Source organism: Rattus rattus, chromosome 7 (genome assembly GCF_011064425.1).
Source record: "Rattus rattus isolate New Zealand chromosome 7, Rrattus_CSIRO_v1, whole genome shotgun sequence".
NCBI lineage: Eukaryota > Metazoa > Chordata > Mammalia > Rodentia > Muridae > Rattus > Rattus rattus.
The window spans coordinates 85,640,611-85,665,885 of NC_046160.1; the positions used below are offsets into that span (position 1 = coordinate 85,640,611).

The window sequence follows — 25,275 nt, forward strand, 5'->3', positions numbered from 1 at the left end:
ACCTTCTATGATGAGCAGGTTAAACATGAGTTTCAGAAGCTTCATGAGAAGGAAAGCTGCAACACCCCACCGACCCCCAACCCCAAGGAGTAGCAAGGCTCTTGTAGCTTCCCTACAGATAGAGGCTAGCAGTTCCCTGGCTCCTCTCAGCGCTATCTGGAAGGCTAAGCTGGCCTTCGGGAGACTAGCTTAGCGAGCTGATTGTAAAGCAAACGGTTCAGGAATGAGAATGAGGACTGTATGATTGGGACAAGTCTTTGTAGCCTTGCCAAAGGCCAGACTGTGAAAAGTTAAGAGTCTTGAGAGAAGTGGGGGAAGTGGAGAGTCTACATTTTGAGTCCTTTCATCTCCTCTGTTTTCACAAGAGCCATGGGTACCCTGAGGGAAGTTTGAAGTGAAGGGCCCTAGGCAGTCACCCAAATACCCCATGCTGATTCGAGAGAAATCGGCTCTCATACTGAGTGCTAATCAACCCACCTTGCTCTTACAGAATTAATCATTACCAGCAACGACTGCAATCACTGTACTTCAAAAAGAAGTTTGCTGAGCGTGTGGCAGAAGTGAAGCCCAAAGTAGAAGGTAAGGTCAGACCACTTAGCAGGAAATATTGTTTGTCTCAAGAGCCCAAAGTAAACAACTGCTTCTTTTGAAATGCCAATGGATGGTCATATAAGGTCTCTGTCTTGCACATCCTGGCCTGGCCTGGGCCCTGGAGCTCCTGCACATGGCCTGAGCTTCTCCCAGGGACTGGGGTTTTGACCACATGAACATGGCTAAGGAATGAATTTGCCACTCCTAGCGTGGAACCTATAATTAGCATTCTCGTAGCCGTGCCTTCCTAGGATTTTCTAAGGGTGGAGTCTAGGCTGCTATGTTTGAGATGTGGATGACACTAAAGATCAGTTACAGAATGTACAGTGGAGTCAGAATCTGAGTTCCAACTCCTGATGTAACACCGGCGAACCATGCACAACAACCAACCAGTTCTGTCAGCAGACTCATTCACTCATGGACTCACGAGAGCAATGCAGTTTGCAAAGGAAGGCTGGAAGCAGAATTGCTCTGCTGTCTGTTCTGTTCCTAAGTGCTTACGGTTGGGGAGTCAGTCCTGAGAAGGGCTGGGAAGGGAGAGGAACTCTTCCATTCTCTGTGGCGCCTCCTGCCATGGCAGCTGTTAGCTGTGCTTTCTAATTTGCATGTTTTGAAAGTGCTTGGTCACAGTGTAGTGACCCCGAGTGTCTGTTAAGATGTGTTGCTCTAGGGCAGGGAGGCCGAAAGCCTTAGCCGTAACCAGTGTGTTCTGGGCGTCTTGCTCCGCAGCGATCCGCTCCAGCTCAGAGGAGGTTCTCAGGAGCAGTGCCCTCAAGCAGCTCCTGGAGGTGGTTCTGGCTTTTGGAAATTATATGAATAAAGGACAAAGAGGCAATGCATATGGATTCAAGATCTCCAGCCTCAACAAGATTGCGGATACAAAATCCAGTATTGACAAGTAAGTGTGTGCCCCTCCATCGTTTGGGGCATTTGGGTGCTTTTAGTGTGTGAGTTGCCCACCTGGACCCTGCAGCCTTGGGCTTTCTGACCACGCTCCTGCTCTTCCGTTCCTCTCACAAGCAGCAGCAGCCCTCAGGCTCCTGGGATCCTTCGTCTGTTTTCTCTGCATAGGGACACTGTCTAGTCCAGTGGTTCTCAACTCCCTCATATGTGCTTCCTGTTGTGTTGACCCCCAACCATAACCTTATTTTGTTGCTACTTCATAACTTTAATTTTCTAGATATGAATTGTAATGTAAATATCTGATATTCGACCCTCGGCTAAGAACCACTGATCTATTCCAAAGTAGCTAACTAACTCGTGTGGCTGGTGCAGTGCCTCAGTGGGTAAGAGTGCTTTCCCCAAGACTGAGGGCCTGACTCCCACGAGTTGTCCTCTGACCCAGACATACATGCTATTTCAGGTGCGTACACACACATACACACCAAAATTAAGTAAATAAAAAAATGTAAAGTTTTTAAACTTTTAAGTATAGTGTATCATACTAAAGAGAAGCCACTGATGGACCTCTACACAGCCAAAACCAAGTCACAGCCCTTCCTGCTCCGGAGGTCTCGTGACCTCTGTAGTTTCTCCCCTCCACAGAGAACTGTGTTTCAGAGAGAGGAGAAACCGGACAGGCGGGGAATGTCTCAGTGCCAGGCTGGTCTAACAGCCTTGTGAAGGTAGTCGCAGTCGCATTTAGCGGCACATTAAGGCTCATTAAGATGTGTCTGTCCTAGGATGTGCACAGCACCACAGCTGAGGTAAACAGTCTGCTTAGAAGTGCTAAGGTGCCAGCTCCTTGTGTCCTGAGCAGGTAGGGTCATCACGCACATTAACCCTCGTTTGCCCAAGAGCTTTGTTTCTCTGAGCTTCTCACTGGCTTCAAAGGAACTCGCACAATTCTTCCTAAGGTAAAGCTTCTCAGAACCAAATCCTTTTAGCATGACGGACCGCTCACCCCAATTACTCCTCACTAATGAGACTTCTTGCCCTATATTTCCTATAGGGTTAGTGAAGCATAGTGCATAGCAAGCAGCCCATAGTGTACAGCAGCCCTTGGTCTGTGATAAAAGAAGTAAGCCATGTGTTAAGCTGTTATTTTTACATCATGGCGACAGAGTGCTGTTGTGTTATATAAAACCCCCGCTGTCCTTTCCTTAACGGGAGCCCCCAGTGCTTTTTGGACCACTTTCACATTTGATTGTCACAATAGCTTGTCAGTGGCAGGGCCAAGTTACTTACCAGGAGTTGTCAGATAAGAAAACCAAAGCAATGTCAAGTGGCTCATTTTGCTGCTCCACCCCCACCCCCAGACTGGTCGAGGATTTAACCCCTGATCTGCAGGTCGTCCACAGTGCTGTGCTTTGCCCACGGATTGGGAGGGGGGGGAGTGAGGGGGTAGGGGTTGGGGTGGGATCTTGTTTGCAGGCTGTTATGGGGACCTGCAGCCTCTTATTTGCATATAAAGAGCAGCTATCTTTGAAAGGACACCATCTCTTCACCTTCCCACAATGCATGCATGCACCCAATCGCATGCAAAGTCAGTATCCACCCATCCCTTGCCTTCTGATAATTTGGTACTTACATGGTGTCTGCTTATTAAAGTGACTATAGAATTTAGACAAACAAGTTTTCTCAAAAGAATAAATAAAACTTATTTCCAATCTTTTTTCTCTTCTGACTGTTTCTGAATGAAGGTAGTTCCCAGCAGGTACAATGCCCTAGTGGAGTGGTTGGCCAGGGAGCAGTCATGCATTCACTTGAGTCAACTATACACGTGACCGTGCAGTCAGCACAAAGAGGCTGATTCAGTAGCCACCAGGACTATCCAGATGTGTGGCTGTTCAGCTGTTCACTCTCAAGTGGTTTTGGGCAAATGAGGTGTTATTTGGACAGCAAAGACATGTGGAAGCCTTGTCTGGGTTTAATTTCTAAAAACATTAAATAGTCCAATTAAGTTAGTGGAGATTTCTCTAGAAAAAAAAAAGTATCTCTCTAAAATAATGAAGAAAATAGCATTATTGTGACAGTTAGTGGTGTTTCGTTTCCACTTTCAGCCCTTAAAAGAGAAGCTCAGGACAGAGAGGTAGGTTCTATAAACAGTAAGACTTCAATAATAAGATGTAGCAAGCTCACAGAATCCTGAGAGGCCAGAAGTATTGGCCACTGTTTTGCTTTAGTGGAAACGTTTCTAAATACTGATAGGAACAAAAATAAGGAGAAAAAAAAACCTACTTGGCCCTTGACCTGGGAACAGGGTTGTGTTGTCAGGTAAAGCCACAAAGCACTGGAAATGCTTTACATTTTATGGGAAAAAAATTGTTGGGCAACTCTGATTCGCTTTGGTGCGGGTGGCTGCAGAATAGTGGCTTCACCTTGTAAACTTGCAAACTGCCTAGATTGTAGAAATGTTACTAAAATGTATTTGTATACCTGTAACCATCACAACTTTGACAGATGAGTAGCTCTTTGTCTAAGCCAGACTTACCAGAGAATTTCAACAAATATCCATGCCTGGCCCCACCTCATCCCAATTATGGTGTTGGCCCAGGCATCTGGAGTCCAGGTGACTATGATGTGCAGTAGAACTGGTGACAGTGGGACCAGACTAACACAGCTTTGCCTGATACCGTTATCAGACACCCCCTTTCCCGATCCAGGTCAGTCAAGGTTCAATCCTGTCATCACCAGACAGGAAAATGGCACCAACAGCTGTTATACCTACTAAGGGTCATCGAGTTAAGAGCTGAAGAGCTGCTAAAATTAGAAGTGATTTCACAGCTGCAGGGATGCTGCAGACGTGATGGCAGTCACGGTACACTTGCAGCATCTGCTCTGGAAGGGGCGCCCTGCGCATGAAACCTTAAGTGAGCATCACCGAAAACCACAGCAGCGAGTTGTTCTAGACTTGCAAACAGCTGCTCTCCTTGATGGGTTCAACAACTGTTCTCACGCCACGCTACCAATTCTGAGTGTATGCCGGGCCTTGCCCCTGAATATATAAACCTGAATATATAATCACGTTGCATGTTCTCCTTTTCTTCAATCTTAGGAACATTACCCTCTTGCACTATCTAATAACCATTGTGGAGAATAAGTACCCCAAGGTCCTGAATCTCAGCGAAGAGTTGCGGGATATTCCTCAAGCAGCGAAAGTGAAGTAAGTACAAGGACGGCCCTGCCAGCTGGACTTCAGAGCAGCCCACTCGGCTGGCACTGCATTGACGTGCAAACGCTCGAAGTGGCCCTCTCCTTCCTTCCCTCTGACCTTTGTGCATAGAAAGTTTGAACCACAGCCAAATTATCCAAAGGCATTAGAGAATGTATACAGTTGTAGTATCCTTCAGAACACCCATGGCCCCGCTGTGTAAAACCTGACCTTCTTAGAGTATATCTAACAGCTAGGCCTCTTGGCCTCTGACTCAGGAAACAGAGGCCAGACTGCAAGTACAATTCCTGCCTGGGCTACAAAGTGAGGTCAAGGCTGGCCTGGACAACCTAGTGCGACTGTCTCAACAAAAAGTAAACCGAAGGCCGGCCATGCTGCCGAGTGGCAGAGCACCTGCCTACTTGTGAGGCCACAGGGTTGGTCTCACGAATGCTTCTAAAGAGCAGCTCTTCTGAACAAACACAGGTAACCCTGAGTCAGAGGAGGACTCCAGGGGAAGCAAACGGAAGGTCTGGAAGGTCTCCGTGTGAGGGGGCCACCAGTCGTCTTCACAGATACGCACTCCTTGGAACCAAGCAGCCCTTTAATGGGAAGCAGTCCTTATGCAAATCAAGAAACTAAAAATAAAATGGGAAGTTGCCAAACTTTCCCTACCAATTTTGTGCTGTGTTTCAGATGGAAATAGGCGGCTTCCCACACTCTCCTCCTCCCTTCTGACAGGCTGCCTTTGCTATGAATCTACTACCTAGAATGAGTGGGCTTGTTCTCTCTGTGTGTAGACCTGGGTATAAGACACAGAGTAGGTAACGCAAGAAATTAATCTATTTGAGTGAATGGACTATTGGCAAGCTCTTTGATATGGTGGGGGTTGTGAGAATTGAGCTTTAATCTTTAATGTTTAAAAGCTGTGAAACAGAAAGCATAGGAAAGGCCCAGGAATCTTTCTCCACTAAAAACAAAGAAGACAGTAAAATGAAAAGGAACCCGGACAGCTCTCAGAAAATGCCTGCTGATGGCTGCTAATCTTCACACTGCTGCAGTCATGGGGAGCTTCAGAGTCCTGACTGAATGAGGGTCTTTTCTCCTTTCTTTTTCTTTTTTAAAGATTTATTTATTATAAATACACTGTGGCTGTCTTCAGACACACCAGAAGAGGGCATCAGATCTCATTACAGATGGTTGTGAGCCACCATGTGGTTGCTGAGATTTGAACTCAGGACCTCTGGAAGAGCAGTCAATGCTCTTAACCACTGAGCCGTCTCTCCAGCCCCTGAATGAGGTTCTTACCCAGACGTGTCAAACACTCATTTCTACAGACTGCAACTAGCTGAAGCAAAGGTGTTCTGTGATTCAGACATAAAATATTTTGGGGAGACATTTTTCTTCTGCTATTTTTAACTTAAATATACCTGCTGGCAGAGGAAAACAAAAAATGTACAGAAAAATTAAAATTATATGCATAAGTTACATTTTTTAAATGCTGTAGCTTTTGTGAGTCTGAGAATGAAAGGTAGGGATTTTTTTATTTTATCATAGTTATTTAGTGTGCATGTGTGCATACACACATGTATGTATGTGCATATGTATGCTCTATGACAGCCTTTGGCAGTCATAACTGTTTTCCCCTACTGTGTGGGTCCTTAGGAGTAAACTGGGGCTGTCAGGCTTGGCAGCAAGCACCTTTCCCCACTGAGCCATCCCACTGTCCCAGAAATACAGTTTATACGCTAAACGTATGCCTGCCTCCAAGCATGAGCTCTCTCAAGCAAATTTATTACTCCTGTAAGCGGACTGCTAAGATGTCACTCTCTCCAACAGCATGACTGAGCTGGACAAAGAGATCAGCACCTTGAGGAGTGGCCTGAAAGCTGTGGAAACGGTGAGTACCTGCTCCCCACCATACCCGCCAGCCTCTTAACTACTTTGCTGGTGTGCAGACCTCAAGTCCAGGAGCGCCTTTGGCATGGGCTCTGCCCAGCATAAACATGATTCTGTGAGAGTGACCACAAAGAAGCAGGCACAATGTGTGCCCAGGGTAGGAACTCAGTTTCATGCAGCCAAATTTTCTGAGTGGCTCGATGCAGTGGGAGCCGGAAGTGGTCGAGGAGGGTCACCAATTCACCGAGGAGGCAGGCCTTAGAATGACTGAGTAGACCAGGTGAGGCTATCTTCTATCTTCATGTTCTATTACCGTTTGATGTGACATTCCACAGGCTGATGGGAACCTCTCTGCTACTTCCAAACTGGTCCTTTGGTGAGTCTTCACCAAACACACACTTGGGTATCGAATATTGTGTCCAAGGCACAAGGTCATAGTGACCCAGAGTCCCTGCTTTCCAATGCTGCAATGAGAGCAGCCAGTTCCCTCAGCAGGACCCTGTCAAGATAAGCATGGCGATCAAAGAGGAACCTGATGAAAGGGCTGGATTGGGGGTAGCCTGGAGGCTTGTGATTAACTGGCATGTCCTGGAGGAAGGGCTCCTACTAGAGGAGTTGAACTCCAGCTATGGCTTAGAAGCAGGATGGTGTAAAAAGGTACAAAGGAGGGAGGCTGCCCAGGTACAGAAGATAAAAGGGAGCCCCAGGAATGTGTGGAAGACAGGGAGGAGTCAGAAGAATGTAGCACAGTAGAGCTAGGACACCACCATCGCAGTGTCTGCACGAATGTGGCTGCCAGGGACCGAGTCCAGGGATGGGAGCCACGCTACAGCCCTGCCCAGTTGGCTGGATCTGTACTGGGTGAGGTTACTGATTCAGAAGCAGTGAAATTTGCCCCTCCCTTAAATACCTTGCAGGTAATTTATCACCAAATGCCAAGGTACCCTCCTCTCTCTTGTTTTAATCACAAAACTATATCCTAGACACTGTTAAATTCCTTGAAGACATAATACTAATTAAAAAATTTTTCCACCAAGAATCAGGAGCATGTTTTTGAGGAGTTGAGGACTGAGTTAAAGCAATTCTATTATGAACACCCAGACCAGACATTTCTCCATGGATTTTGAGAAGGCCCAGCCTGGCAGGGATGCTTGCTAACTCCAGCAGTCACCTTCTCCTTCTCCTGTAGACTTCTTGAGACCCAAGCAGCAGTTGTGCCGTCCCTAAGCCAGGAGATGGACTCAGAAGGCCACCAGGTCAAGGTGGTCTTCCCAGGACACACTGTGGCTTTGCTTGCTAAGGCGTAGTTGTACTACATCTCCTGAGTGGTGTATACTGACTGCATCCTGTTCTAACAGTAAAGGGACCACAGAAGATGTCTATGGTAGGGTTTCTCCATGACCAAAAGCAGCTTTGGGAGGAGAGGGTTTATTTTAGTTACATTTCCATGCCATAGCTCGTCATCAACAGGAGTCAGGGCAAGAACTCAAGACAGGGCCAGCAACAGCAGCCAGGAACCAAAGCAGAGGCCACGAGGCAATGCTGCTCGCTGGCTTGGCCCTCATGGCTTGCTCAGCTTGCTTAGCTTGCTTTTTTACACCACCCAGGACCTCCTGCCCAGGGCTCTCAGAGCCCACAAAGAGCTGTGACTTCCCATAGCAATCATTAGTCAAAACAATGCCCAAAGACATGTCTGTGGGCCAGGGTGGTGCGGGCATCTTCTCATTGATGATTCCTTCTCCCTAAATGACCCTGGCTTTTATCAAGTTAGTGAAGTCACCAGCTAGGACAGAAGCCTGTCTCTGCGCCTGCAGCCGAAATGTCAGTCTACAACTGGATACACGAGGAAGCAGCAGAGCTTGACTCACCCGGATATTCGTGTGTCCTAACTGTGCTTTGTCCAAGTCAGTGATGCAGTGTGAAGTGTCAGAGATAAATCCAGAGACAGTGATTGATTGGATAATGATATCCTTTAAGATAGTTCACCACCCCTACACCAGCACAATCTCTCTCTCTCTCTCTCTCTCTCTCTCTCTCTCTCTCTCTCTCTCTCTCTCTCTCTCTTTTCGGGGGGGGGAGCATGCCCACACACACACACGCTCACTCACACATCTATACCAAGGTACTAAAACTGTGGTGATGTCTTCAGTCAGAGCTGGCTACAATTTGAGTTTCTGCTTCTGTCATTCCGTTTAGCCTGCCATTAAGAACAGTATCAGCAGTAGACTGAACCAGAACCCATAGCCCTTGGGCACTACACTCCTGCTGAACACTGTCTCTGCCAAAGCATGTGCGGGAAAGTCCTGGTCCCCTTAGCAAGTCTGCTGGCTGGCACAGATATTGATAGGACTGGGAGGGCAGACTGCAATCAAATTCTGCTCCTGTCATTGATCAGCTCCTTGACCTTTTGAGCAAAGAAATAAAATGTCCTCTAAGCTCCCTGTGTCTCTGCAGTGGGGATAGCAATGCTGGGGAACTGTAGCTGTTCAGAATGTGTTTCGAAATGGCTGACTTCACAACCGAAATTTGACTTCAGTCCTCTGTGTGGTCGTCACCATGGTAGTGGAGAACATGGGAAATGAACAAAAGATTAATTTTCCTACCTGCCTATTCACCAAGACCTGATATTGGTGTGAACAGGAAGAAAGGAGGGGGATGAGTCTGTGGAGGGGGATGAGTCTGTCGCCTCGAGCTACAGCTGCAGTTCTGCTGACCTAGATACCATGGCTTAGGAAGTAAATAGAATTGGTAGATGAGGAAGGAGAAAAAAAACAAAAACAGAAAAACCAAACAAAATGAAGAAAAATCAAGACAACAAAATTCTGCACCAGCAAGCTCAGTCTCATAAATACTTTGAATCCTACTGTTTGGTTTGGGTTCTGTTTATTTTAATCAAGTATTTGTTTCCTTCTAAAGCTAGAATGAGAAATCACCTTGGTTAAAATACTCAGAACATGGGTGTGGCCTTGGTGGGGAAGTGAACTGACGGGAGATCTCTCAGATGATGCATTTGCTATCTGGGCCCTTCTACTTGAGTCTTGTGGAATAAGAGACAAGGTGTACACAAGTGAAACCTGGGTCATCAGCATCTGTTTTCTGTGTTTCAGGAACTTGAGTATCAAAAGTCTCAGCCCCCGCAGCCTGGAGACAAGTTTGTGTCTGTTGTCAGCCAGTTTATCACCCTGGCGAGCTTCAGCTTCTCAGATGTTGAAGATCTTCTAGCAGAAGCTAAAGAGCTGGTAAGCTTCCCTGTGCGCGTACTCATGTGGTTCTTCTGCCCTGAGCTTTTGTGTGGTGCTAAAGGACAGCAGTCTATTTGGGAAGAATCTAGAGTAGTATTCAGACGTCATAGTCAGGAAATGAGCAGTAGATAACTGTTTTCCAGATCCAGTTGTTCAGTGGGACAGTTATATTTTCATCTCCAGGGTAGTCCTTAGTGTCTATTAGGCCTATGTTGCCTTTTGGTTAGCAAGACCTTGCAAATTGGAATGGTGGCACCTTTGCCTTGGCTGCCACTGGATTGACATGTTCATCTCAGGAAGCAGAGTAAGAGATGAGTGCTAGGAGCAGGTATGACCAAGGCCACATATATCTGCGTAGGATGTTTCAAGGGGACAGAGGCCAATACACAGGGCATATCAACAGTGACGCTTTTCACTTCACACCATCATTACAAAGGAACATGAGTAAGACATTTCATTGTGATACTTGCTAACATTTGTTTTCTTGTCTGAGAAAGGGTTTTGTTGGCTAATAACCAACACTTCTAATCATGTTCTCTTGTTATATCTTCGAAGTCTTGGGTAGTTTCTCACTATTCATAGATAATATTAGGTCCATTCTCCACCACAGAGTTCTACACAATCCATTTCTAAGTTTGATTCTTGTTGCTGTGCTAAATAAAATGGCCACCACAACTTTGGGAGGAAGAGTTTATTTGGCTTACATGTCCATCATGAAGAGAAGCCAGGGCAAGAGCTCAAGGCAGGAACTGAAGCAGAGGCTATGGAGGAATGCTGCTTATGGGCTTGCTCCCCATGGCTTGCTCAGCCTGCTTCCTCATCAATCCAGGACCTCCTGCCCAAGGGTGGGCTGAGCTTTCCAACATCAATTAATCAAGAAAATGCCCCACAGACTTGCCTACTGGCCTGTCTGTTGTAAGCTGTTCCTTGGCTGACGTTCCACTCTCCCTAGATATGGCTAGCTTTGTATCAAGTTAATACTAACCAGTACAATCTTTCAGCATACTCCTTTTCCTTAAGTCTCTCCTTCAAACTTGACTAGCAGCCATCATTTTCAGTGGTCAGGTTGAGTTGTTTGGTGTGGATAATTGAGCTCAAGTTCAGAGGGTATGTTAACAGACATCAGCTAATTTCTGGATTTCCTTCCAGCCTTACCAATAAACAAAGAGACAGCATGTGCCACAGAGCCACTATTGGGGATCCAACTCTGACATAGCACAGTGAGAACAAGACAGACTATCCATAGGTGTGGTCCAAACCACCACCATGAGATTCCTGTCCATTGTTGTGTTTGGAAAAGAAGGGACCCCTGCCTACCTCATCGAGGAGCTGAAACACAGAATAAATGGGCTATCTTTTTTTTTAAACACATGCAGGAAACTCTGTGGTTTTGTGTGTGGGAACATTAATCTGGCTTGAGGTTCCCTCAGATTCCTAAAACTAAAATATATATGACTTCATCCTCACTAGAATTCCTAGATAAAAAGATCATCCGTGATGGTTTAAAATTCGTGAACTTGAATACTTGAGAAGCTCAGCTGTAGACTGTTTATTGCTGTCTTGTTCATACCAGAACTTTTAGAGATCAGCTTATAAAACCATGAATCAAGCTAGACTACTCTAATGTGGTGAGTGAAGAATGTTATGTTTTTCCCTAAAGGGTTCTGTTTTGTAATAGAATATTTCCAAATAAGTAAAACACTGAGAACAGCTCTACATTAAGAGAAAATGGTTGGGGGAAAAAACTATGTATTAAAATTCGAGAGCCAGTGAGATGTCTCAGTGGGTAAAACCACTTTTCATGCAAACCTGACCACCTGAGCTCCATCCTGGTACCCACCATGAGGAGAGTTGGCTCCAAAAGATGACCTCTGACCTCCACATGGGCACCACTGCATAAATGCACACTTAAATGTATGCACACACAATAACTAAAGTTTAAACTATAAAGTAATTATAAAATATGTAAAATATACATAGCTTAGTTATATATAAAAACACAGTAAACATTCTTTAGCATGCATAATATTACTGTAATATCGGAAGCCTTAACAATGTAAGTAATGCAGGTAACAGAAGAAAAATCAAGTCAATTAGAACCACGGACTTGAAGATGAATCAAACTTACCATGGTCTGATCTGAAGAAAACAGAAGGTTCTATCGGAACATAGTTGATTAGCACAGTTCTGTGGACTCTGGAGCCTCATCTCTGAGCTGGGCTGCACAGGGCCAACATCAATGGCCTTACCATAGGAACAGGATGCTGACAGTAACGGCGCTGTCCTCAGGTCATCCAGGTCATGCCAAGACTACTTAGGAAAGCCAGCTCTCTAAGTTACAACAGACAGGCCTCAGAGAACCAAAAACAGTTAAGAGGTTTAAAGAGAAACATACATACTGTTTTATTGCTCTATATTTTGTTTAAACTTAAAATTATCCAGCCCTAACTTTGTTTTCAGTCAGCTTTGAACAAGAGACATTAAAAAGATTTCTGAGTGGTAGAATTGTCCTAAAATAATGTCAGCCACAAACTTCAGATAGTATTAATGAGTCCACAGCCAGCTGTTTCCTCATTAGAGCTGTTGTGGGGTGGGGGTAAAGACTGTATTAGCATTCTTTATGGGTAGGAGAAAGCAGTCTTTGGGCCTATTTGTTTTTCCGTGTTCCCCACGAGGCCCCAATAAGTGGAATTAAACTACTTCAAAGGGAATCTTAAAGGCCATGGTTTCGGACCCCTGCAGGGCTTGCTCTTAGTCTCTGTCGTGGGTGTCCTGCTGCACAGTATTTTGCCTTCCTGTTTACTACTGTCTGGTTAACCCAGAGTTGTATGAGGAGATCATAGGTGTTCAGCTAAAACAAAGTGGGCAGGAATCTTAGCTCTGGAATCAGGAGTGTCCATTTGCTTTGGAAACGAGTAGGTGCATGCAGGGCTAAATGAAGGGCTGTGTCTGAGCGCTCAGCCTTCTCCAGAGAATTCAGTTTGACTATGAGCTCCATTCTCTTGGAATACTGAATTTTCTTTTTTCAATTTTTTTTCTCCAGTTCACTAAAGCAGTGAAGCACTTTGGGGAAGAGGCTGGCAAAATCCAGCCAGATGAGTTCTTTGGGATCTTTGATCAGTTTCTTCAGGCTGTGATAGAAGCGAAACAGGAAAATGAGAACATGAGGAAAAGGAAGGAGGAGGAGGAGCGGCGGGCTCGCCTGGAAGCTCAGGTGAGAGGGGCTCCCTCAGCAGGCCCTCCTGGCAGGTCTGCGTCAGCGTCTCAGTGGGTCGCCTTTCCCTTCCGTGGTGCCACATTGGCAGACAGGTGCTCCAGCATCCAGCTGTGACCCAGCCTCAACCCTGATTTTCCTCAGGGAGAGGAAAATCAAGCGTTGTCGACTGCTACAGGTAGCTCAGACTAAGCACGACACAGTCCCCTTGAGCAGCTTCTTTCCGAAGGCTGAAAGAGTCGATCGCATCCTGAGAGTTTATCTCCTTAGACATAAATGTCCTTCGATAAACGATCATAAATTTGCAAAAGGACATTAGCATCCTTTATAAAAGCCATAAATTATCTATTTACTGCCTCAAATGCTTTAAAAAAAAAAAAAAGGCTATAATGGAACTTATCTAGAAGCGGTAAGCATTGTTTTTCACTGTCCGATGCTTTTCCCATGAGCCCTCACTTCACCCACAAAGGTTAGCAGCCATAGCTGAACATAGCTCACTTTAGAGATGTATTCGCTCCCGCGTGCCCCAGAATCCTTTCCTCTATGCTAAACAGTGCACCTTAACCCTAAGAGGGCTCTTTCTATGCACAGCTCAAAGAGCAGCGGGAGAGGGAGCGGAAGATGAGGAAGGCCAAGGAGAGCAGTGAAGAGAGTGGCGAGTTTGACGACCTGGTCTCGGCTCTGCGCTCAGGAGAGGTGTTCGACAAAGACCTTTCAAAACTCAAACGGAACCGGAAACGCATTTCCAACCAGGTGACGGACAGCAGCCGCGAGCGACCAATCACGAAACTTAATTTTTAGTTTCCTTGCATCTTTTTCTAGAAAGCGCCGTAGCAGCCCTTTGGAGTGACTAGAACTTTTCATTACACTGCCTTTCGATCCAAAACAGTGGCGATTTCTTCTCTCATCTGTGAGTGAAGGTGTGAATGTGTGTGTAAATGTATGTGTATATATGTGAAAATGTACATACAAGTCTTAAGTGTTGTCCGGGGACCTATGTGTATGCTTAAAAAGTTCATGTTAATGTGTGCACCCAGAAACTCTTTGTGTATGCATTCATATTTCCCTGAACACCATGCCTGTTCAGAAGCACAATACTCTCTCCTGAAACAGATGACAGACATTCCTTTAAAGGGGGTGGGGGGGAGGAAAGAGGAAGTTAAGAGAAGCTTGTCTTGTGAAGTATTTTATGGTTCCCACAGTTGATGTAGTGAGGCGATTTTCACTGGTGGAAATGGAATTGGAACAGACTGGGCTGAGCTCAGCGCTCGTGGGCGAGGCACCGCGCCCACATCAGTGACTGACTAGCGAGCGGAACAGTTCTGAGGTTCCGATGCTGCTGTTGGGGTACACACTTGCCTGGGGTACAAACGTCTGTTGAGAACATCTTGCACACATTCATATCATGTAGAATGTCATTCACACTTCGTTTATACATTTAAAACTTGAACACCAATTTCCCCCTAATTTCATCAATTTTTCTGCCAAGTGCTCTTGATGACTTCTTTCTTTGGTTTTGTTTTTGTTTTTTTGGAAACACATTTTCTAAATGATGCCTCCTGGATCCTGGGTTAGGGCCAGAATTGCCAGCGCCTCCTCACTGACCTAACAATACAGTTCTGTAGACCTGACAAATGAAATTTCCCACCGAGACTTAGTGGAAGAACCCTGAAGAGTGTTCTTAAAGGCATAGGGGTGCTTTAGGGGTGTCTTCTGTTTTCTGTATAGGCCGTGCTGCATGTCCTGGGATAAAGGGCATTCATATGGACACGAAATGTCAACAGTATCTACAGGGATGCTCAGATCTATTTATCTCAAAAATATTTGAAGTGATCGCTGTTACGTGTTGTCATTTTAAATTGTGTGTCAGTGACGCTACCTGTACAATTTCAGTCCAAAAAATAAAACTCTCAGGGAGAAATGATAAAAAAAAAAAAAAACAAACAAAAAAAAAAAAAAACAATGAGCAGTAGAAAATAAAATATGGACGCTTACCACTGGCCTGCCAACTCCTAGTATCCTTAACTTATATGGTATGTAAAGAGGACTGTTACTACTTTTCTTTTGCTTTATTTATTTGTACCAGGGTGTGGGGAGGGACTAGCGTTTTCTCTTTGTTCTCCTTCTGTCCTTCTGTGGCTGGGTTTCCTGTGGAGAGAGTAGTTTTCCCTATTGCACTACAATATTATTTACTCACTAAACTGAGGTTTTCAGTAAAGTATCAACTGTTTATTAAGCACTTACTATGTACCGGGCATAGTAGAGCTATAGTGGTAAGCAAGACAGAGTCCCTGCCCACCAATGAATTCTCACTCTAAATGGGGTTTTCAGGGACGGTAGAATACCAGTGTGCATAGTACACAGGAACCATACTATTTAAAAAATAATCTCTATGGACTATATTGTTTAGTGCAGATGGCAAGGGATCTGTGCTGTGTAAAAGCTGTGAAACAGTGCTCTAAGAATTGTCAAGAGCTGTGGTTTTTACATTTTTTGTTTTTCTTCATCACATACTTAGCAACTTTTCTACCCATTATGTGGAAGCAAATGGCTCTTCACTAAGGCAGTCACAGGTACAAAGCAGAGCTGACTCCCCCAGCCCCGAGCTAACCCCAGTCTACAAGCATCCCGGCAGTGGTGCCGATGCAGACTTGGCTCGGGCCAGCCTGGGGAGGAGGAGGAGCGGGGTGGAGTGATGGATTTCACTGTTCCTGATCTAAAGTGCCTCTTTGTATATTCTTTTCTATTGATAGCAGGAAAAGTTTGGTCCAGCTCAGTTTTGGAACTGTGGAAAGAGACTCACAACAGAGAGCAAGGCTGTGTCGCATGTCCCCTTGCCTTTCTTAGAATCCTCCTCACTTCCATGTAGCCCTCCTGGTAGGCCACCTTTGCCCTTCCCAGCTTCCGGTTTATTTTCCTAAAGACTGTGCAGGTAACTTCATGTGCCATTGTTACAAACAAACAAAAAATGGACTTTTTAGACTGGTGCTGGTGTAAGTAGTCACTTTTCTCTCTTGAGTATGTATTTTAAAGATTTTTTTTAAATAATGCCAAAAAAAGAAAAGCATTATAATTTTTAAACTTAATTAATGTCTCTTATCTTACTAGCTTAGTAGTTGGACCCATTTAGTCTTTAGATGCAAGACTGTTGTTACAGAACCAAGGGGAAAAAAGGTGTCGTGTGTGCTATGAGACTGTACATTTTTTTAAATAGCAATATGCAATAAAGACGACTTCACTGGGTGTACGGATGTGTTTTCTATGTATTATTAAAATAGCAAGGTTAGACATCTCAGTGCAATCTATCATGGAGTTTAAATGTGGCGTGTCAGCGAAGCAGATCTGTGTATGTGTTTCTAAGTGTGCTTACTCTGGAGCTAAAGGAGCACAGGTCCCCGTGCAGCGGTGTTTCTCTATCCAGACTGCACTGCGGTCTCTCTCTGTACTGCTTATGTGGCACGTCCATGCGTCTGAGTTAGGTGCAGCTTCCGTCTCCAGCATCAGCCCCTGTGCGTCGGGAGACACCGTGATGTGCATCAGAATGAGAAACACCACTGCGTGGAGGAAGACGTCTCCTCCTTTCTCCTCACTCCATTCTGAAGTCAAGCTGAAAACAACCATCGAGCCCACCACGCTCTGACCTTCCTGATCTTCGGACTCGGTGTTCTGATTCCTGCCGCCAGCTTTGTTTGCCATTAAGTTACAGGGTAACTGCACAGTACTAAAGCTGCTCCCCGCTGCTGGAGTTGAGGCAGGAGAGACATCTGCAGTCAGACCACCCATCCTGCAAAGCAAGCACACCATTGCCTCCTGTCTGTCCGTGAGTGTGGGGCTACATGCCTTGCTTGCCCTCCATATGTGGGTAAAGACATGATAAGACATGAAGGCTCCAGATCATTATGGTCAGTTTAGTCTTCACTCACCCAGCCGTGGCGGTAGCTGGGGGGATGATCACTTCTAGCAGAGTCCATCATGTAACCCATCTAGAACTTTGCCCATCTTCTGCAGCCTGATGTGGATTTATATGCTGTAAATTAGATATGTCAGGCTGTGTGTGTGTGTGTGTGTGTGTGTGTGTGTGTGTGTGTACAAGTTTGTTTACACTTATATGGGCATGCATATGAAGTCCTGATATAGTAATCAATTTCCACCATATTGAGGCTGTCACCAAACCCAGAGTTTCACCAGTTTTACCTTGCTGATTCTGGCTAGCCTAACTTACTAGTTTATTTAGGGGAATCTCTTATTTCTACCTCCTGAGTGCTAGAATTGTAGGCCACAATACCTGCCCTGTTTTTCCGTGGAATCTTGGGATCTTCACTCCAGTCTCTGGACCGTAAAGGAGGATCCATCTCTCCAAGCCAGTTTGGGCACATTTGTATGGTCATAATCATTTCAAAGGCCAGATTCTGGAAGGGAAAACTTTCAGGTGTTTCCATCAGGTGGAGACCACAGGAAAGGCTGAAGGCTGGGCAGCTCCCTGCTGGGTAGTTGGGTAGATGCCAGCTTCTTCACGGTATTCGAGGTAACAGACCGGGACTTCCTGCCTCTGGTTCATGTGTGGGCTCTAATTACTGAGTTCTGCTTATTACATTGTATTTATATTGTGTTGCATCTCCATATCTGTATGCCCCCTCCTAATGATATGAACTTTGCTTAAGTTTAAACATTTTTTGAGGGGACTGGATAAATAGCTTAGCGATTAAGAGCACTTACTTCAGAGAAACCAATAATTCTACCTCTGGGTGTCTATTATAAAAAGGAAACATGCATTCACAGAGAAGAAACAGTACTGATACGCAGACTGGGGCTTGAGAGGGGGCTCAGTGGTTGAGAGCACTGGCTGTTCCCACAGAGGGCCCGGGCTCCATTCCCAGCACCCACGTGGTGGCTCACAACCCTCTGTAACTCCAGGTCCAGGGGGCATAACACCTCTTCCTGGCCTCTTCAGGCACATGTGATACACAGACAGGGACCTGCAAGGAAAATATTCATGCACATAAAAGAAATGTTTTGACATTATCCAGACAGTGAAGAAAATGCCCTAGCTGCCCTTTGATCTCTTCCCTGGCACTTTTTTATCGTTTTTTTTTTTTTTTTTTTAATCACCTGTGTTTCCATGGTATCAAACAAACAATATGAGTACAATCAAAGGTTGCTTTTCTTTCTTTTTTTTTTTTTTTTTTTTTAACCTTTTCTGAGACGGCCTCACTGCATCACACTGTCTTATCAGGAGTTTTCTTCAAAGCCCATGTTGGCCTCAGGTCCTGTTCCAACCTGCTGAGCTTAACGAGATCTGCGTTCCCATCAAACGTTGATAGGTTTGGGGTTTTCAGAGAAAATAAACAGTTCCTAAGAAGAGATGGGTTTGCTCGTATCACTTGGTGGGGTTAAAATTCCTCCTCAGAGGGGATGCCATAAGCAACATCTACCCCTTCTCCTCAGGGAGAGCTGCCACCACCACCATCTACCACTTCTAAATTCCGAAGGAGAAGTGGAGGGAGGTACTATTCTGTTCAAGTTCACTCTGGAGAATCAATGAATATATAGGGTGCACATACAGTGCATGAGTGAGGAGTGACTTCAGCCAATATACTCTACTGTCCCCACCAGCCCTGCCATGTGCAATTAGGCTGAGCTGTATACAATAGGGGGTAGCGAGCAGCTGGATGCCCAGATGAGAGAGTGGCCTTCCCACCCTCCACGAGAGGACATAAACCAGTATGTTTTACCTTCCCAATGCTGTAATCCTTTAATATCCTTTCTCATGTGGTGACACTGCCCCAACTATAAAATTATTTTGTTGCTACTTTATAACTGTAGTTTTGCCACTGTTATGAACTGTAAGGTAAATGTCTGATATGCAGGATCTCTGATATGTAACCCCTGCTGGAGACCTACAAGTTGAAAACAGCCTAATAGTCAACAAGCCTAGCTGGCACTGTCCATTTGCAAGTGAGCTCAGTGCACTCCCCAAGATGGTGGCTGCTTTGCTCCGAGGACAGTCACACTCTACACTTGTGCTAATTAGTTCTCTCTGCTTCCCTGTGTGGCTGCTCTAGGAGGAGGAAGGGAAGTGGCTTAATAACACTTCTTTCCAGTGCCACTTTCCCAGCTCATTCACATACCCGTTAGGGTCGTGCTGGACCTTTTTGTGACAAATCTACAGTCCTTTAAGGCAGGGAACATTTGTAGTTCATGTCCTCATCCCTGCCTTCAGAGTAGAGAAACATTCCAAATCTGATTGCCTTGGACTTGTCTGTTCATTCCAGAATCGGAAGTGTTTCCCGGAAAGGATGCTCCCAAAAACTATAAAGGAAAGGGGGTACTTTTAAAAGGGGAGCCAGACTACAGGACACCAGGTTAATAATACACAAAAGTCCATCATTTCCCTGTGTGCCAGGTATAAACAAGTAGAGTTTGAAATTCAACATACAACTCCGTTCATGAAAGTACCTCCCAAAATGAAATACAGTCTATAGGCACAGATCTAACAAAATCTCTGTGAGATTTAGAGGGGGTAGGGGGGATAAGACTGTCAGAAGAAAACTGAAAACCATAGGGTAAGATAGTTTATGCTTGCAGATAGAAAGCTCAGTGTTAGCATATCTGGGCTTCCAGATTGCTGATTGACAGATCCGATAACATCTCAATCAAAATTCAGTAACTTACTCTGTGCTTGTCAACAAGCTGTGTCTAGAATCTACTGAGCAAGTGCAGTGTCTTGACATTATATAAATAACATCATTTACAAACATCGTGCTTAGAAACTGCACAATCATGTCAGAGGAAAATATGGTTATGTTTTAAGTGAGCTTCTTTTGTGATGGGCCATAACGATGGCCTTCATGTGCCAAATGTGGCTCCGGGGGGTTGGACACCCCTAAAAGAGACCAGAGACCCCTGATGGCCAACACAGCATTGAAGGAGAGCAAAGCTGTGCCCTTGGAAGAGATCTGTGAGTAGGAAACAGACATAGAAGCCACTTAAGATCAACAGCTGATGTTCCGACAAGGGGAGCCAAGGCCACACAATGCAACAGATGGCCTGGGTACAGGCTACAGTGCATTCTCCTCCAAAGACAAAAACAAAAGAGTTACAGACAGACCCAAATGCAAAATGGAACTAAGAAAAACTGGGGGAAAGATGGGAGAAAATCTAGCTTGACTTTAGTTTTGATGACCAGCAAAAACATCTATGAAAGAAACAAAAATCCAAACTCCCTGAGCTGGCCAGCCGGCCCAGAGATAGAGCTCTCTCTTAGCATGCCCCAGGCCATGAGTTTGAGGCCCCAGCATCTCCAAAAGAAGAGAGAAAGAAAAAAACCTGCTCTATGAAAAGCAGTCAAGAGAATGAAACTGAGTCATCGCCTAGTAGAAAGCTTTTTCAACTGATAACAGATGTACAAAGACCCCATAAAACTCAGCGACCACAAATGAACCAAAGACCTGGGCACCTCACAGAAAAAAACACCTATAAGAAGATGATCCACACTGGTATCAAGAGGGAAAAATGCAGATTAAAAGTGATGGGATCCCACCACACCCTAAAGTGGCCCAAACCCAGAGGAGACAATGCCTAATGCTGGCTAGGATGGAGATGACTGACTGTAGCAAGTTGTTCCCTCCATCTCCTGACCTTGCTGCCATGGCACCTGAGCGTGTGTCCCCACCCACCACACGTGTGTGTGTGTGTGTGTGTGTGTGTGTGTGTGTGTGTGTGTGTGTGGTGTGTGTGTGTGTGTTGTCCGGATGAGGGGATGGATGGATGGATTGATGGATGATGGATAGATGGATGGATGGGTAGACAGACAGACAGTCAGATAAAATATTTAAAAATATAAAGCCCAGTGAAGTAGCTTTTTACCCTTCCTTGGCTGACATTTACACAGCAATTCTTCAAGACTTTGGCCCAGACCCTAAAACCCAATTATCCCATTGCTGAACTGTTTAAAAACCAAAAGAAAGAAAAGGCTGGCCTTGGGAATGCCAGACACTCAGGCAGTTCAATGTATAAACCTCTAAGATTGCAGTTTAAGATGGGTTTTTCCAGTTGTTATTAGAAGACTCACAAGAAAACCCCTCAGTCTATCCCTCCCTCTCTCCCCCTCTCTCTTTGTCCTTTCCTCCCTCCCCCATCCCTTTCTCTCTGCCTTCCTTTCCCTCTCCCCTCCCTTCCCAGCTTCATTAGTGACTATACGTCAGAGAGCCTCATTAGGCCCCTTGTGGGAAACAAGCTTTAACTGCTGCCTTGAATGTGAGCTGTTTGACCCTGAAGTCGAGCTGCTCTGTGACCTGACATTTTTGTGGTGGGGTTGGAGTAAAAGCTGGTCCTCCAGTGTCTGCAAGAGGCTGCCTGAGGAGCACTGTGCCAAAGGACACTGATTGGCCTTTCCCTCCCTAGACTGTGGCTAAGAGACTCTTACTCTCCGGAGCTACCTATGCTTACTAAGGACATGCCACCAAAGGCTGTCCCCACCTCCCGTCTGCCTATTCCATTCCCTTGCACCAACAACTCAACAACACCCAGCACCCAAGAGCCGAGCTCTAGAGTTCTCTCTGTTGCTGTCAGACACGAGCAGTGAAACTACATCGGTTCCTCAAGCGCCTTGCTTTCCTTCCCGGAAGCAGGGGAGAGCAGTTCTGAGAGTCCCTGTAAGATGCTGTCTCCTCACCTCTGAGGCCTGTGGCCCGTAGGTCCTAGGAAGTCACAGCAGGCAATGTTCTAACTGGAATTAAACAAACCATTTTGGTTTTTGCTGTTTATCGGCCACAGCCATGAAGCCTGGCTTCTTGCCCTGTGTTTGTGAAGGGCAGGGTGGAAGGGTAATTACTGAGCTCATGTGACCTTTCAGCAGTGATGAGGCTTACTGCAGGGTTCCTGTTATTAGACCACAGTAGTGACATTGCTCCTTCAGGGCCCATCTGGACGTCACCAAAAGCACATACATGTATCCCATCACTAACCCGTGCATCGCTAGCATGGAAGTCACCACGGCAAGCCGGGAAGATAGTAGGTGGAAGTGTAGAAAGTAGCAGACAAATTCACCGGACAGATCACTGTTCTCCTCACTGGGTGCCCCACATTTTAACTGGGCTTGGAGTATCCACGCCCATTATTATGGGGACTTAGTGACAGTTTGGATTGACAATATTCTTTAAGGTTTTATTTTTTTTAATGTATGTGTAGATGTATGCCGTGTGTCTGAGGGGGCCTGAGAGTATCGGAATGCCTGGAAATTGTGAGCAGCCTAATGTAGCCACTGGGAACTGAACTCAGGTTCTCTAGAAGAGCGAGTGCTCTGACCTTCTAGCCTTCTCTCCAGCCCCCTGGAGAGATGAGGATTCTTCAAAACAACATGAAGGTCCCCCGTTTGCCTAGACACATGCTGTTAACATGCCATCATTTCATTTGAATATGTTCTGTCTATATCTATACGCATATTGTTTTTCCTGGACCTTTTGAAATATGCATTTCATTTCATTTCATTTCTGAGCACTGGAATGTGTATTTTCTGAAAGTGGAGATTCTTTACTGTAAAAGGCCCTTAGACCTTAGCACAACTGACGCCATGTTAGAGGCACCATTCTGACCTTAGACCCCAGCATGTAGGCCCTAACACCTGACAAAATAGGGACAAAGACCTAGAGTGTAGTTCCAGGAAACTAATGTACTAAGTGCACGGACCTTGCTTCTTGGCTTCTATAGTTCTGCTTCTTGCTAGCTGTGCTTGCCAACTGACATGTGGTCAGCAGGATGTTGCTTCTGTACATATAAGACAAAGACCTGTGAGGCTCAGGGCTGCGTGACTGAGCAAGTTCCCTGTGCAGCTGCTGGCCAGCAATAAAGACTTTCTTTTCAGCTTTAAGAGTGTCCGTGTGGTGGTCTAACCTCGAGATGTTCTGGAGGCCCCAGAAAGATTCCCAAAGACTGAGTATCAGATCTCTTCTGGGGTGAGAGGGGAAAATGGTCAGTTTCTAGGGGGAGTACACTCTGAGATATTCCAGCTCCCCCCACCCCGCCACAAACTTTTCCCAGCTCTGTTCCTGCCACATCAGAAGCTCCTGATGCCCCTATCCTAGAATGGGGAAATACAGAAAATTGCCTGAATCTGTTGCCTCCAGAGGTAAGTCTGTTGTGCCTTCTGAATAGAACACTCAGTTAAGACCGGACACAGCCCTAATTCCAATGTCTGAGATCCATGTGAGACATCACCAGACTTGTTTTAAGTCTGTGTGGTGGGTACCCCAGGTAGTCTTTATTGTTTGTCTGTCTGTCTGTGAGTGTCTCTATGTGTTTTCTGTCAGTTCTGTTAGTTGAGAAACAGATCTAAAATGGGAGGGGGAGTAAGCAGTCCCAAGACACCACTGAAATGCTTGTTAAAACACTTCAAAGAGGGTTTTCCGGACAGGATGAATAAAGTCTGTTTCTCACCCACCTGGGAAGCTCCAGACCTGATGGAAAGTTGATTGGCCTCTTGGAGTCAGGTGGTCCAGTGAAGGATCTCTTTACCCTCAGCCACTTCAGGCCATCTGGAAAGTGGTGACTGGAGGCCCTGCCCATCATCCCAACCAGTTTCCCCTATATTTATCAATTGCTCTCTTTGGTTAAAGACTCACTCTCCTAGCTTAAGACCCATGCCCTATTGTTGGGAATCCAAGTACTCTAGGTTCAGCCAGGCCATGCTAGGGAGAGGGAAGTAGTTCCCCCAGCTGTGCTGGGTGAGGGAGACAGTTTCTTCTACCTTACATCCCTTCTCCTCTCCATACATGCAGAGAGGCTCTGGCTATAGGGAGACCACAACTGTGACTGCCAATAGTTCTTGGCCACCCTCTTCACAGCCAAGGAAAGGGACAAGATCCTGCTTGAGAGTAGAAAAGCCACCTTTGGGCTAGGCAAGGAATGCTGTTAGACAATGTAGCCCCAAATAGAGCAGATTTTCCTCTCTGTCTAACTTGACTAAAACCAATTGCAACCTATGTAAGGAGGCTCTGGATAGTTTTCACCAAGCTCTATCAATCTGTCTAAGGTAAGTGAGGTTATACAAACACCTCCAATAATCTGTTTGATTCCTGGAGCACCTCTGTGAGGTTTACTAGATGTTTACCCATATAGACCCATAAATACCAAAAAACCAGAGAGCAACTAATATTGCTTTTGTTATACAGTTGGCTACAGACATTAAAAAGGAACTTCAAAAGTTAAAATAGTTTGAGGGTATATAAATAGGTTCCAATTATTGGAAATTACTCAAAGGGTTTTCAAAGACTGTAACTCTAGAAGAAAAAAGGTTGGCCTGAGCAATAGGATGGTTTCCATGGAGATCAATAAAAGTAATCCCAGAATGGGAAACTGGGGACACCAGGAAAGGAAGAAGCCAGAAAAGGACCAATGTGCTTATTGCAAGAAAGAAAGGTTACTGAAAGAAAGAGTGCCCAAATCAAAAAGGAAAATAAAAATGGCCTATTCTCCATTGGGGTGAGCCTGCAGGAGTCCACAGTAACATTAAAGGTAGGGAGAAAATTTGCTAAATTTCTGGTTAACACAGGAAGGGCCCACTTAGTCCTAATAGAGCCTCTTGAATCAGTGACCTCTTGACAGACAACTGTCCAAGGACAACTGGACAGACTGCCCTCTCCCTGGATAATCTCTCAGATAGTAGACTTGGGACAAGATATTCTCACTGCTTAGTCATTCACACTGCCTCTGTCCCCTAATTGAGAGAAACCTATTACAAAAACTATGGACCATCATGTCCTTTGTGGAGGCCACTGCTCGCCGTACTTTGAATCCTACTCAGCCTCCAAATCATATTCCAGCTTGCCCCCTCCCTCAGGAATATCCCCTCCAACCAAGTCTGATACCAAAAAACTATGCTTAAGTTTTGAGACATTTGCAAAAACAATACCCTGAGGATAACACACCAAGATTAGCTCTACAGAGCACCAATTTTCATCCAATTACTAAAAACTGCTACTCACCCAGTACTGGTCAAACAGTACCCTGTGAGCTGGGAGGCCAAGAAAAGGATTGCTAAACACACCAGCAGACCACAGGAAGCACTCATCCCTCATCCCTTGTCATTTCCCTTGATACACTCCCCAGATCCAAATCCTGGGCACTCAGGACTACCAACCTATGCAAGAAATCAGGGAGATCAAAACCTGGAGAGAAACCACTCACCCTCTGGTTCTTAACCCCTACATCTTTCTGAGTCTCCTACCACCAGAGAAACA

At 45.4% G+C, this 25,275-nt stretch overlaps 1 protein-coding gene across 3 annotated transcripts in view; it reads left to right on the forward strand.

Annotated features, from left to right (window-relative positions):
- Positions 1-16,283, forward strand: part of Daam1 (dishevelled associated activator of morphogenesis 1) — a 160,678-nt gene extending 144,395 nt beyond the window's left edge. For all 3 annotated transcript variants that reach the window (XM_032907909.1, XM_032907911.1, XM_032907910.1), the window contains 7 exons: positions 491-579; positions 1,321-1,489; positions 4,589-4,696; positions 6,524-6,584; positions 9,691-9,822; positions 12,869-13,039; positions 13,631-16,283. In XM_032907909.1, coding sequence (XP_032763800.1) covers positions 491-579; positions 1,321-1,489; positions 4,589-4,696; positions 6,524-6,584; positions 9,691-9,822; positions 12,869-13,039; positions 13,631-13,840 — 940 coding nt within the window. In that variant the 3' untranslated portion in view covers positions 13,841-16,283. The remainder of the gene's footprint in view (positions 1-490; positions 580-1,320; positions 1,490-4,588; positions 4,697-6,523; positions 6,585-9,690; positions 9,823-12,868; positions 13,040-13,630) is intronic.
- The last annotated feature ends 8,992 nt before the right edge of the window (positions 16,284-25,275 follow it).